General features: G+C 40.8%; 2 protein-coding genes across 3 annotated transcripts in view; both read right to left on the bottom strand.

Moving 5' to 3' along the window:
- The window catches only part of dse (dermatan sulfate epimerase), an 89,195-nt gene extending 88,663 nt beyond the window's left edge, over positions 1-532 (bottom strand). The window contains exon 1 of one of the 2 annotated variants that reach the window (XM_032585271.1): positions 315-532. The gene's annotated coding sequence lies outside the window, so the exon portion shown is untranslated. The remainder of the gene's footprint in view (positions 1-314) is intronic. The other variant, XM_032585269.1, reaches the window with a different exon arrangement.
- Positions 533-8,603: 8,071 nt separating this feature from the next.
- nt5dc1 (5'-nucleotidase domain containing 1) overlaps positions 8,604-14,798 on the bottom strand; it is a 131,673-nt gene continuing 125,478 nt past the window's right edge. Inside the window, exons 11-12 of the mRNA XM_032585972.1 lie at positions 12,704-12,872; positions 8,604-11,027 (exon numbers count right to left, since the gene is read on the bottom strand). Of these exons, the coding sequence (XP_032441863.1) occupies positions 10,915-11,027; positions 12,704-12,872 (282 nt within the window). The 3' untranslated portion in view covers positions 8,604-10,914. The remainder of the gene's footprint in view (positions 11,028-12,703; positions 12,873-14,798) is intronic.

Genomic DNA, 14,798 nt, shown 5'->3' with positions numbered 1-14,798 from the left:
TGGACCCGAACGGCACTAAACAGAACTACTTGTTCCATGAGAAGCCGTCCCTTCCGTCGCTGTCTCGTCACCTTTTCTTTCTCTAACTTTCACCTTCTTACTCCCTTGTTTCTGAGTCTCTCTTTTTAACATCTCACATCTTTATCACTCTCCGTGACTTTTCAGTTTCAAACTAACCACTCACTCAAAAACAACCCAATATTAGGCCGAGATTCGTGGTATTGGTAAGCCGCATCCACAACACACAGGCAACCCTGCTCCCGTCGACCATGAAGAGCCTTCGGCAGTAGAGGAGGAGAACTTGGTCAATTTACCTGTCAGAAGAAAGTCCAAAGCCCGACCTCGAAGCCATGTTCCGCCGTCTCACCAGATGCGACTCCCGCTGGATCACCGATAGGTTGGACCGGCGCTGATTTGGTGTTCGGAAACGGACCGAAGTTATGGAGTGAAGGAAAGTCTGAGGGGAGGGAGCTTCGTGCTGGGGAACGAGGAGGGGCAGCAGGGGAGAGAGGCTTCATGAAGACCTGATGGAGGAGAGTGGGAGCCCTCCTCCCATGGCCCACAACTAAAGCAGCTCACTTACTCTGTGCCATTCCACGGAGACAGCTGCTCAAATGGATTTAATCAAAAACATCAACATCTTCTTCAATAACAATAATTAACTTGATGACTTCATAATAGTTCACTTAAATCTGTATTTATTATACAAGTTATAAATATGCATCTGTGTTAATTTCTCTGAGCAATATTATTGTTGGTTTGTTTCTTGCTTTTTCACTACAACTTAAAGATGTAACATTTAAGAAATATGTTTATGTCAGTATGTCTTGGCAGTAAGACAGAACAATTGTGAGAAAAATTGAGCTTCTCACCCTGATCCCTATAGTCCTATTGCCATCCTTCTGGTCAGAAATAAACAGAGCAAGGAGGGGCTTAATGCTTAGGGTGACCAAACGTCCGTATTTCCCGGGACATGTCCGTATTTCACGTCCTGTCCCGGGCGTCCCGGGTTTTTTTTAGAAAGTGAGGAAATGTCCTGTTTTTTAAATTACCTTCATTGGACCATTAAATTTACAGGCACCAGGGCACTGCGCACGGCGCTGCGTGTGACGTAATCCCTGAGCCGCGTCAGTGCGGGCAGCCCTGTTCTTAATCAGAAGATAGGTAGCGTGGCTGTCAGTACGCCAACAACATGCCAAAGCGCAAATGTATGTTTACCGACGATTTACAAAAGAGTTTCCCCGCTTTCAGACCGGGTCGAGACAAATGGGAGGCCTTGTGCACAGTGTGCAAAGCAGGCACATATGTCTCGGTGTCCAGGTATTTTTTGTTAATTAGCTCATTTGTTAATTTATTTTTGCCAATAGCCTACAGAACCGACATTATTTCGTTCATTCCTGAGGCTGAGTATCATGTGTTATTGGGAGTTGAGAGTTATTGTTAACTTTTATTGTTAAGTGAGGGATGTTTAGATGAGACATTATTTCTTTCATTGTGCTATTCATTCATTACAGGAATTGTTAAACATTTTTTAATAAATACATTTTGAATAAAATTATCATTTGTTATTGGAGTTATTGCTGTTGACTTTTACTGAAAAGCATTTTCAATAAACCAACTGTAAATATCATGTTATTGTAGGATTACGTAGGCCTATGTTAAGTGAGTGCATGCCACAGACATTGGTGGCATTCATTGGTGCTGATGGTATGCATGGGAACAGAGACCACCCCCCCCCCCCCCCCCCCCCGCTCCAAGGTGTCCTGGTTGTCCCAAATGAAAATATGGTCACCCTATTAATGCTGCCACTCATGTTAGTATGAGCGTTCCTTAATGGAAGTATGTCTGTAGAACAACATTATTGGCGTTTCCGTAACTTCTCTTTCCACCTCTTAACAGAGAATGTCTGGTTACATTTCAAAAGCATCATCATTGATCATAGTCCAGTTTTAATAACTAACCATAGTGATTTTTCAGTTTATAGGGAAGGCTAAATGTTGATAGCATTACATCTAGTGGGTTTATCCCTCCTGCGCAGCGCAGCACTGAAAAAAGTTTAGTCCACGCTCTCCTACTGGGTGTGCCCCACCTAGGCTGTTTAAACAACGGTCAGACCGGACAATCGGATCCCTTTTATTCTTCAGGTCAGCCATAGCAACACTATCTGAGAGCAAAGATGTCTTCTAACGGTTCCATCCGTTTGTGCCCGTCTTGTCAGAAGGGGTACATACGTTATGTCCTTCCACAGGCACCGGACCTGCGAGGAATGCCAGGGGTCTCAGCAAGCCAGCCTCACCCTAACGCCTCAGCACTCTTGCCGCTCCTGTGCTTTCCACCCACTTGAAGGCTGGTGCTAGGCGGGGCGACGGGCCGATTGAGTAAAGTCGCCGCTCGTGGGGCGATGGTTACGGGCACAGCCGCTGCCTCAGCTAAGTACGTCATTACGGTGGGGAACTGAGGCCAGATGGTGTCCGGGCGGCGATTCGGGGCGGAGATAAAGTGTAAAGTATAACGTTAATACTTGCAAATGCCATATGTGTATGTGCACTAGTGTGCACATACACTAGTGTGTATGTGCACACTAGTCTTCTCTGTGCCTGAGAGGCTGTGAAGGGAGGGCAGACGCAGAAGAGCAAAGGGGTGTATGGAGTTAAATTTGTTTCACAATTATTCAATCAAAAAAACATAATCTCAATTTAAAAAAATAAAATTGTGATCAAAACTTTTGGAATAGTAATGATTTTTTTAAATAATAAAAAAATGTTTAAAAAACGATTTTTTAAAATTAAAATCACTAAAATTAAAAATTTTTGGCTCATGAAGTGAAAAAGTTATTTACAAAACAAACTTTTATTTGCACATGTCAGAAATCTTTGGTTGCGATTTTCTATTTTTTGGATGCGCGTCTCAAAGTTTTGCTTGCGATTCTCACATGAACATCCTGGGCAGGGCCTAAAAATGAACGTTATAAGATGTGTCCTTACTGGTTAGCGCTGACTAAAGCGGATGACTCTGACTCTCTCACACCTCAGAACTGCAGAGCTTGGTGCTGATGGTATACACAGAATGTGAATAGTAAGTCATCTTCACAAAATTATACCGTTAACAGCTACTAAAGTGTCCATTGTTTTTTCAAAGAAGAAATCTTACGCAACTTACGACAGTCACATATTTTGTATGCCGCTGTTCCCATTATCATATTGTGCTAGCTAATGTTAGCATTAAGTGAAGTGCATAAACTGGGCTTGTGTAATATTCGCCTGCATTTATGTTGAATTCGTTAACCAGCGCACTTTTGTTGTGTTGCAAAATATCAAATGTATCAGAAAGAAATATGTCGAATTATATGTAATATGCCTTTTGCTATGTTATTTTATTAAATTAAATAGGTGTTCTCCTAATTCCCTATTCCAGTATGACCAGCAGAGTGCAGCTGAAGCAGGACAGTGTGTGTAGGCATTACTGAACAGAGCAATTCCTCCAGCTCCTAGGGAGGATCAGAATATGAGGATGGAGAGATCACAAAGTGTCCAGTCAGAGATGGCCAGGTAGGAAAGAAAGTGTTGCTTTTAAGGGCCAGGTGTATTTGGTTAACTATATTTCTGTAAGTCAGTTTCTTTGATGGTTTTTAAACTAATACTCTTCTATGTTCCATTTTTCAAATTAATTTTAGTACAGATAATGGGCATACCCTATACTGCGTCTGCTAGTAGTTTAAATTGATTTCAGCTACATACTTTTACAAGAATATTCAGATTTTAACATGCATTTTCTTAGTACCAAATATTTAAATTTACTCTTACCCAGGGACAGCTGGTATAAGTGGGCCCCCTCGGTTTGCGACTCATTGGGTCTAATTTTGAAAAGCCCAGGGCCAGCCTGCGGCCACAGGATTCATCCAATCTGCATCGACTTGCCTCGAGGGCGAGTGTGTGTGGGCGTGGTTTGGCATAGACTGAGTAGGTGTGATGGCGAGCAATATTAGCATAAACGAGGTGGATTATTTAATCAATAATCCCTTTTGCATAATGTCTACTGAGGAAAAATTGGAGGTGAAGAAGTTGGGGCCGGACTGGGTTTGTGGATATTCAAATCCAGCAAAGAGATAAACAGCAAAACGAGAGTTTCTCGGTGACTTGGTTTAAACGAAATGAGTGGCAAGTGTAGCTAAGGAATCTCTTTTCTGCTTTCCGTGTTTGCTCTTTGGAGGAGACACAGCTTGGACCCAACAAGGAATTGTCGACCTGAAACATTTGTCGGAAAAAATAAAAAAACATGAATCCAGCATTAGCCACATTGGAAACAGTGTGAAATTGTCCCTGTTGGGCCGGGTTAACATCACCTGTCAACTGGATGACGGCCACCGCATTGCTGCACAATGAGCTGGTGAAAAAAAAGCAGACATGGATTGTGGATTGCATTAAATTTTGCGGGGCACACGATTTACCACTGCAGGGATCTGATGAACCTTTGTCCTCCCTGAATAGATGTGTTTTTCTGGATCTGGTTAATCAATTTTCTTTTTAGACAGTCAGCTGGCAGATCACCTGTCATGTTGCTAAATACACCTCCAAAACCAGCCAGAATGAGCTCCTTGATTGCATTTTAGAGGTTTATCAGCAAAAAATCAAGGATGAAATTTTAGAAGCACCATTTGTAGCTGTTCAAGCAGACGAAACCACAGATGTGGCCTGTGTGAGCTGATTATGCTCAGGTACATCACTGTATGTACCACAGTGGAGAGATTCTTGGGCTTTTTCCTGCTTGAAGAGAGGTCTGCAGAGGGGTTTTAAAAGCTTCTGAAATAAAAGCTCCAGCCGTTTAAACTGGAAAATAAACTAATTGCCTAGATTTACAATGGAGATGCTGTGATGAGCGGCGCATCCACCGGTTTGAAGGTCAGGCTGCTGGAATCATTTCCTCATGCGCACTTTGTGCACTGTTACGCCCATCAGTTAAACCTGATCATTCAAAAGGCATGCTCATTGCTTACACTTGTCCAAAAGCCAAAAGATTTTTTGCAAATCTTTTGACTTTTGGAACCTTTTTTTCCAAGTCCCCAAAAAGTACCGCTATCCTGGATGAAGTGTGCAACAGGAGAATCCCAGCATCGGGCCAAACATGGTGGAACTTCGAGAGTGCATACTCTCGGTGCATACTGTGTCTGAACAGTAGGAAAACCTGAAAGCATGATTTGAAAACATCTATAAAGATCAAACCTGGGACAGCGTGTCAATCCAACAAGCTCATGGTTTGTACATCATCTTCATGCATGCCAATTCACCATCTCATGCTGCAAAGAATACCACTGTGTCATTGGCTGCTATGGGCCTAAAAGGGAAGAAACTCATGGTGTGGTCACCATCCTCTTCTGACCTCAACCCTATTGAGAACCTTTGGAGTTTCCTCAAGCAGAAGATCTGAGGGTGGAATGCAGTTCATATCAAAACAGCAGCTCTGGGAAGGTATTCTGACATCCTGCAAAGAAATTCAAGCAGAAACTATCCACAAACTCACAAGTTCAATGGACGCAAGAATTGGGCTGTGATATCAAAAAAAGGGTCCTATGTTAACATGTAACTCGGTCTGTTAAGATATTTTTGATTGAAATAGCTTTTGATTTTAGTACATGTGACCACTTAATGCTGCACAATCAAAGAATGACCGTTTGCAGTTCTTTATAATCCATAAAATGTTTAGAAAATCTGTTGTGTATAAGAATTTGGAACAGTGCATTTTGAGTTTTTTTATTTTGGAAAAAAAAAATACTGTTCTCATGGGGAGCTTTGTTCAGTAAAATTTGATTTATACTGTAATAGTTCATGACTTGAAAATTATACTGACCAACATTTGCATTGACCATTTAAGAAAATCTGAGAAAATATCACTTGCATAATAATTTGGAACACGGTGTATATATAAAGTTGAGTGTGTAATAATGAAACTAGAGTTAATCGGGTTTCCGCGTTGCCCACTAAGTGGGATTCCTGTGAGCTTTTGTCACAGTGAAGGGCAGATCTGTTTATTAACTAAATCACTAAAACCACGATGAATACAGTGAATACAGCAATATAAAAAGAGACTGCTGCCAGCACTCCAACTCCAGAGCGTTAACCTTCGTGGTAACTTCTAGCCTCCTCCTGTGCTTTACTAGCGAACTGCTTAATATTAATTGATTAATATTAATTATTAATTAATATATAAGATATTTTTACACATGCACAGATACTTTTACACATGCACAAATATTTTTACACACACACAGATACTTTTACACATGCACAAATACTTTTACACACGCACAGATATTTTGAGACTATTTTCACTCCATACTCTGCTACGTCTGCCCTCCCTCCACAGCCTCTCATGCACAGAGAAGACTAGTGTGCACATACAGACTGTAAAGAAGGCTCCACCACAGAGGATAAACAGCTATGGCATTTGCAAGTATTAACGTTATGCTTTATACTTTAAAAATAGTCAGTTAATATTTTAACATTGCATTCTTTTTATAACTTATAAAAAGAATGCTTTATGTTTAAAAGCAGCTACGGTGTGTAATTACTCAATGTTGGAAAAGGTTTGCTAACTATCAAGGCAACATGACAAGCCAGTGAATTAGCAGTTTACATTTTTCGCTTTGCACAGTGTAACATTTCATCTGCATGTTTTGCAACTACAGTTTTGAATTGAGTCAATGGGCTCTGATGAGGGATTTACACAAACAACAACAGGTGCGGAGAGGAGGACACCGTGTCCGTGGAGCATCAGGTGGGGCAAGTGGGTCAGAGGTCGCAGAGTCGGTCCAACTCCTGACCATCTCAGCAGAGGACTTGGCGAGTGGAGAATTTAAGATCAGCGGTTGCTGCTTTTGAGTTAGCTCAGTTTCATTTTTTCCCTTTGCACATCATAAATTATTTTTACATTTTATTTTATGTGGCACAATGTTAGCTGTTTATAATGAGATTAAGCAACTATTTTTATCTGTCACTAAAAGGCACTCCTCTTCGTTGTCTTGAAGAGGAGACAACGATGTCACCAGCTTACGTCTGAATAAGCACCGCCCTGCGGGGTTCCAATGTTGCTGACCAGAGTGTTATTCATCCTGACAAACTGGCCTGTCACTAAGGTAGCTGGAAATCCAGGTGATCAGGCAGGAGTCCACTCTCATTCTGGTACGTTTTTCCAGAAGTCTGGGGGGCTGAATCATATAAAGGCACTCGAAAAATTCAGGACGAGGATTCTGACGTTGCCACTTCCCTTGTCCAGGTGCGAGTGGGCTCAATGTAGGAGGTAGACAATGGCATCCTCCACTCCAACCTCTGCCCAGTAGGCGAACTGCAGGGGGTCTTCAGCGTCCTTTACCTGCATTCTGAGGTGGTTGAGGAAGAGCCCCACCAGAGTCTTCATCAGATGTGATGTGAGTGCCACTGGTCTGGTGTCATTCAGCTCACTGGGCCTGCTCTTCGTAGGGACAGGAATGACACACAATGTCTTCCAGAGTGTAGGCACACTCCCAAGTTCCAGGCTCAGGTTGAAGATTCATTGTAATGGTTGTCTGAGCTTGGTAGCACATATCTTGAGAATCCGAGGGAATACTTTAATATGATTCAGCCCCCTGCACTTCAGATCCTGCAGCTTTTAGGGGTCGAAGCTTCCTCAGATCTGCCTTCACCTGATCAGCCGTAAAGCGTGGAGGAGGTTTTGTGGAGGGAGAGAAAGGAGAGGGGCTACTAAGCTGCCTTGGAGAAGGACGTTGGTCACAGGGCTGGTGTGGGATAGAGCTGAGAGGAGGGTGCCATGATTTTGGAATGACTGCACCTGCTGGCAAGGAGGAGGATGTACTGGGGGAGAGCACCTGGGGCAGAGTAGATGTAGTGATGGTGGTGGGTGTGGCATAATGGCTAAATCTATTGAAAAACTTATTCGGTTCATTAACTCTGACTTTATCTCCCCCCTCTGTGCTAGTCTGAGCTTTGTGCCCTTTAATGGTTCTTAAACCATCCCAGACATCACTCGAGCAGTTCTCCCTCAGCTTCTGCTCCACCTTCCTCCTGTAGCTGTCTTTTGCCTCCCTCATACAATGTTTCACATCCCTTTGTGCTGCCTTTACCTTCTCCTTATCTTTAGTCCTGAAAAGGCTGCTTTCTTCTGATTGAGGACAGCCTTGACTCCTTGTGTTACCCATGGTTTATTTGGGCAATAAACCAAAACATAAAGTTTGTGATGTTGAAACAGTCTCTCAGGGCTTCCTCTGCTGCAGGAGTCCATCTTCTGATGGAGCGAGTGGAGATACCCTCCCTTTGTACCAGGGAGTGGGGCTGTACGTACACCAGGTTGTGGTTTGAATTGCCCAGTGGGGAAAGAGCAACAGCCTTATATCCATATTTTACATTGGTGTACAGTAAATTAATTATCCTGTTTTTCCTGGTGGGCCAAACGATATCGTTTCAATGTCAGGCTTCAAAGTGGATTCAATGTGTATGCCTAATATTGTTTCAACGTTGATTCACTCTTTATTTTGCTATATCGGATGTGACTGATTTCTCCAAATGAAAGTCATGATTCTGTCTATAGAACAAAAACAAACTAGATCATAAAAATATGTAAAAATCACAGAACATTTTATTCAGTCAGCAGTACCTTAACACCTAAACACAGAAATAAATTTCCTCTGCCTTTTCAAGATCTAAGACCACCAATAAGACCAACATAAGGCAAATGTGAAAATAATTTCCATGTCAGATGAAAGATGTACTGGTACAATCACAACAACTGTATGCAAAAAAACACTTAAACACACAGTACAACTAACAATTCACATTGGATGACCAATCTGACATCTGTAATGCTGACTGTTTAGGGACAAAAATCTTGTCCCTTCAATTGTGAGATGATTTCCATTTTGAGGGGACTCTCCCAACATTCTTATCATTTACTGATAAGAATGATTTACTTTATGTGTTCTGGGTGTATAACCCGTCTTTTCACAAATACTGGAATATACTAAGGAGAACCAATAGAGCAAATGGACAAAACAAGAAGGCCATAGTGAACTGATGACACTGAATCACTCCAGAAGTGGCTATTTATTTTTGGCACAGTAGGTTTGAATGATTAATGGCATGGCAGTGAATTCTCAGCAGTCATTAGATTTTCTAGTGTTTCAGACCTCACTGGCCTTTGTCTTTGCCAGTGTACATTGTCATAAACAATTCCCTCATTTCTGTATAGCTGTGAAATAAACCAACGAACATGCTAGTCTATTTTATACTGGCACATTTTGTCCCTTGATTAAGGGACAATATGGTTCCTTAATCAAGGTTTAAGTGGTGTGTTACAAGCAGTTCAAATTCAATTCAAATTGAATTAAAAAATACTTTATTGATCCCCAAAGGGAAACTGTTGTTGTAACTCATATTAATTCAGATGAACTGGCACGCTATACAAGACCTTCACAGATTACCAAAGAGTACATGATGGAAATTAGACATGGGTATAAACTCCATCAAGTGCTTGTAATGATGTCTTCAGTCAGTGTTTTAACTGCGAAGTCTGAGGGTGCAATAAGAGCAGTGCTATTGTGCACAGCGCCCTGTCTGTTAATCTGAGAAATAAGTTACATGTTGAGGATTACATATCTGACTTTGTATTTGAAGAACTGATTGCATTTGGACAACTAGCCTGGAGGTTAGAACGGTTAACCAAGGCTCGTTGAGTAAACACTTATTTTTGGCATGTCAGTGCTGGCATGTTCCTTTAGTTGCACAATCCCATTGGCATGTTTTTAAGCACATATATTTTTGTAATTTTCCCTGATCTATCTGTATGGCAGAAAAGACTGAAGTGATCCTCAAAAGGAATGAGGGGTTCCTTAAACCAAAAGGGGGTTTTGACTGTTTATACACCCAAAAGTTCAGGTGTTTAGAATCTGGGTTCAGAGAACCAACCAAATGAAACAATTAGATCTTAGTTGCTTTGGATGTATGGATACCATGATCAACTATATAGTTCAGGCTTAATCACAAGTCATGCTAATCATTTCCAAAATGCACTCCATGTGGTTAAGATTAATCTCAATAATTCTTAACAGCAACCAAAATACTTATGCAAACTTGAGTGATCCTAGTGTTTTATGGCAAGACTTAATGCAAATGGACATAATAACCATTCAAAGGTCGGTTAAAGCATGTTTTAGTGCACACATGAATAAAGTACACATGGTCCACATCTCTAAATAAGCACCCAAAAAGCACGCCACCCTTGAAATAATATTGAGGACATTCGGTATAGTCTTCTGTCTTTCAATATAACCATGAAGGGACCTACATGTACACCTAACACAACAAAAGAAAACATTGTGCCCATTGTGTGGCAACAGTAACATCCACAGAGCAAGTTTTTACCTCATCTTAAGGTTACTAAAATATAAACAATCATTAAAAAAAAGACTTCACAAAAACAGTATTATACACAATGAACTAGGACGTGAAGGTATGAGTCCTTCGGTTTAGCATACAGCAGAACTTGTTATTGAGGTAATCAGTTCACGGTAAGAGAGACGAGCAGAAGTTTACCTTATTTTAGAGCAGTTGGGAGGGATCACCTGTTTAAAACAAGACAGGAATACACACACACAGACACACGAATAGTGTTTTCTTGTATTTTCATAGATTTAGGACACTGAACCACAAAACAACTGTCAAATGTAGGTGTCATTACAGATTTACTGTGGCTTACATTCACATGGTTTATCTGAATGGGTGATGAGTGTACACACCCTGCAATATCAGGGTTGACTGGAAACCTACAACCAAAAAAACAGAGGCACATTCCTCTTCTGAGGCAGAGGGGTTAAGGAGGACTTATTTTTCTCTTCTTTATTATTCTGTTTTCTACCGCAACATCCCTTTCTTATGACAGATTCTCACACCTCTTCAAGACAGAATCTGGAGGCTTCGGGTAGTAGCCGATAGTGCAGGGCTTGTCTGGGGAAAACCTGGGAAACTTGTAATCCAGAGGAAGATCTAAACAGAAGAAAAAGATGGTGACTGAGTGGTTGGCTTGCTCCGGATTAATAGATTAATAATTGGTTATTGATTAGCGGTTCAAGATTCAATAGTAAAATGCACTTTGTGTTGTGCACATGCAGTAAATGTTCACGTCCAGCATAGATAGAACTTAGTTGTATCTCTCAGCTGTAAAGAGACACCACACTATTCACATAAAACTGAAATACAGTACAGACCAAAAGTTTGGACACAACTGTGTGCCCAAACTTTTGGTCTGTACTCAGTTAAGACCAAAGGTTTGGACACACCTTCTCATTGAATTCAATGAGAAAGTGTGTCCAAACTTTTGGTCTGTACTGTATGTCCTGGGTGAATTGTCATATAGATTGAGTTAATGAGGTAGTATCAGTAAACATCACTGAAATGTTTGCAGGGTCATGTTCCGAGTTTTTCTGTGTATTTATTTAGAGTTTCATGTGTCTCTGAGTCTCCGTGTTGTCCTGTCTCCCCTTGATTAGTTCCCAGGTGTGTCTCGTTCCCTGATTACCTCCTGTGTATTTAGTGTCACCTGTGTCTCTGTGTCTTTGTTGGGTCCTAGTCATTGTTTCGTCTGCTGTCGAAACTGGTAGCAACCCTGTTGCTACCAGTGCTGAGCCTTTGCCTTCCTCTCTGCTGTGCTGCCAGGATTTTGGACTTTGGATTGTGTTCTTCGCTCATTAAAACCATCAATTCTCACTTCAACCTGGGTCTACAGCATTTGCCTCACCACCTTCATCCACCATTTCATGACTTTCATCCACCATTTCATGACATGCAGACTGATGGTGCTGAGTTCATGGTGGAGGCTGCTTTCCTTTATTGAAGACCCATTCTACGGCACTGTGTTGGAATTTGGAACCAATTTTATCTGCGGCTTCACATCTGTGTCTGGTTCAGTTACTGCTTTGATTTGTGTGAACATTTCTGTGTTGTAACAGAATGATGGGAATGTTTAATGTGGCTGTGTGAATGTGGCAGTTTTTATTTTAACCACTGAATCTTTAACATCAAGCTGTGATTTCCACACACAACACTACGAGTTCTGATGCTGCATCTTCATACCATATGGACAGATTTACAAGAAGTAGCATGAATATGTTTATTCTGTTCTGCTGGAAGAAAATCAAAGATAATCTGACAATTTTCTTGAATACTGACATAATAAACATATATTTGTCCCGTTTTTGAGTGAGGAACCAAATCAATTACATTTAACATGAAAAGAGAAAGCAAAGAAAGCTCTTCAGATTAAGAAAATTAATAAACATGAAGCATCTATTTCCTTTATTTTCTACACACAGGCCACAGTTGGTACCTGCAAGTCAGTAAACTGATTTTTGCAACACCACCTTTTGTGTTAGTTTTTCCAAGTATAATTTGTGGTTTCTTTGATGGCCTACAGCATGTCCCAGTGTTAGCGAATTGCTAATGTAAAGTGCTCCACAAACACAAAGGTTATCATGACAGGTCTACATGTATGTTTTAATCTGTCTGTACATACAAACGATTTTGAATGTGGAGCAGTAACCATTCTAGAAGTTATCAGAATAGACACCAGTGGTGGCTTTGATTCGCTTCAAATGGAATAAAAAATTTTATACATGTATTTTTTACAGATATTTCTGTAATTGCTATGTTTTTACCCAACCTACCTGCTATGTGCTCCACACTGGGGATAGCCATGGTACTGTATGTGTGAATACAGTGACAGCACCAAGTCAGCTTCTGGTGCTCCTCGTCGCCCCCTTCGCTTTTGTGCATGTCAACAAAGTAGGATCCCCACTGGTTAGACACAGCAGAGGGTGACTTCATGCCTTGCTCCTGCAGAGACATTTCACACACAAACCAAACTGCACTACTTTGTTTGAAGACTAATTTTGAGACAAGTTCAGCCCTGTTCAAGGGAGCTTGGAATTCCAAAGAGCCCAGACTTCAAGCTTTTGTCAACTCAGAACACTCATAGGGTTGTTTCTGGGGATTGCAATGAATTATTATTTATGTAAATTCCTCTGTACATCACACAATATAAATATCTTTTACAGGAGTGTGTGAATACACTCCTGTCTCAAGTGATGATTAACAATCATGGAGATAGCAGGATGTGGTGTTTTAAAAACTGGATGTAAAAACACAATGACTGGTATCAGCATTTTAAAAAATCACACAGCATCTAATTTAATCTGGAACAGTTGCATAACACAGACTCAGTGGGAGAACCAAGAGTCAGAATTGACAATCTGGACAAATCACTGCTTCAGAATTACAGGCCGATCTCTAACCTTCCATTCATCAGCAAAATGATTGAAAAACCTGTTTCATCAGTTAAATAAATATCTTTAAATATCTTCCTAATGATAACTTCCTAATGATAGCTGCTTTCAGTCTGGTTTCCGTGGTTACCACAGTACTGAGATTATCCCCATTAAAGTGTTCAACGACATCCATATAAATACAGACTGTGGAAGAACCACAGTCCTCATTCTGTTGGAGCATTTGACACAGTTGACAACTGGAGAGTCAGGTAGGACTGTCGGGTCCAATGCTCAACTGGTTCAAATCTTACATAAAGAATAGGGATTTCTTTGTTTTAATTGATAACTTCTCATTGAAGCGGACAGAAATCACATGTGGGGTACCCCAAGGTTCAATCCTGGGACCCGTCTTGGTAATATTTATATGCTCCCACTAACTCAGACTATAACAAGAAATAAGATTAGCTACCATAACTATGCAGATGATACACAGCTCTACATTACGATGTCACCAGATGACTCTGAACCCATCCATGCACTGAACAAATGCTTAGAACAGATAAATTTGTGGATATTGTTGAGAATAAATAATTCTGTGTTTTCCTTCTATCTCTTTTAGCTACTTGCTAAGCTAAAGGTAAAGGAAATGACATGTTAGGAAATGCAAAATCAAAGCTAGGGTTAAAGGATACAACACACTAGGGAACGCCCTCTTTAGGGCGTAGCTTAGACAGAGGCTAACAAAGGAAGTTACCAAGTGTTGCTTGTTGCCATTTTGTCTTGCGAACTCCTAAAGGTAGCTTGAGAAATGGACCAGCTGTATTTTGGTATTAATAAATGGAATTCATGAATTCAACTCACTGACTCTTTTTCAACCTCATACATCAAGAACTTAGCATGGAGAATGGTTAAATTCTCCACAATATACCACAACTATCTTTAACTGAACAGAAACAAAACTGAAGTTATCTTTGGACCTAAAGAGGAACGATCTAGAGTCAATGAACAACTTCAGTTATTACAGCTAGAAACCAGCGATCAGGCCTGAAATTTGGGTGTAATGATGGACTCTGACCTGAACCTTCAGTACCACATAAAGACAGTTACAAGTCGGCCTTCTATCAGAATTAGAGGACTAATGTCTCAGCAAGATCTAGAGAAACCCATCTATGCGTTTATCTGTAGTTGCATTGATTACTGGAGTAATCAATGCAACTAAAGATAAATGCTGTTGGAACAGTGCCTTGACAGATCTGCCAAAAAAAATCTGTCAGCTGTAGCTGATCCAGAACACTGCTGCTCGCGCTTTCACTAAAACTAGGAATATAGAGCACATCACCCAGTACTAAAATCTTTACACTGACTCCCTGTAGCTCAGAGAATAGACTTTAAAATATTGTTGTTAGTTTATAAATCACTGAATGCTGTGTTGTCATCATATTACATTAAAGATCTGCTGTCGTATCAACCTTCCAAACCACTCAGATCTTCTGGT

Source organism: Xiphophorus hellerii, chromosome 15 (genome assembly GCF_003331165.1).
Source record: "Xiphophorus hellerii strain 12219 chromosome 15, Xiphophorus_hellerii-4.1, whole genome shotgun sequence".
NCBI classification, from domain to species: Eukaryota; Metazoa; Chordata; class Actinopteri; order Cyprinodontiformes; family Poeciliidae; genus Xiphophorus; species Xiphophorus hellerii.
The sequence above is the reverse complement of the archived record's forward strand: the minus strand, read 5'-3'. Positions and strand labels throughout refer to the sequence as shown.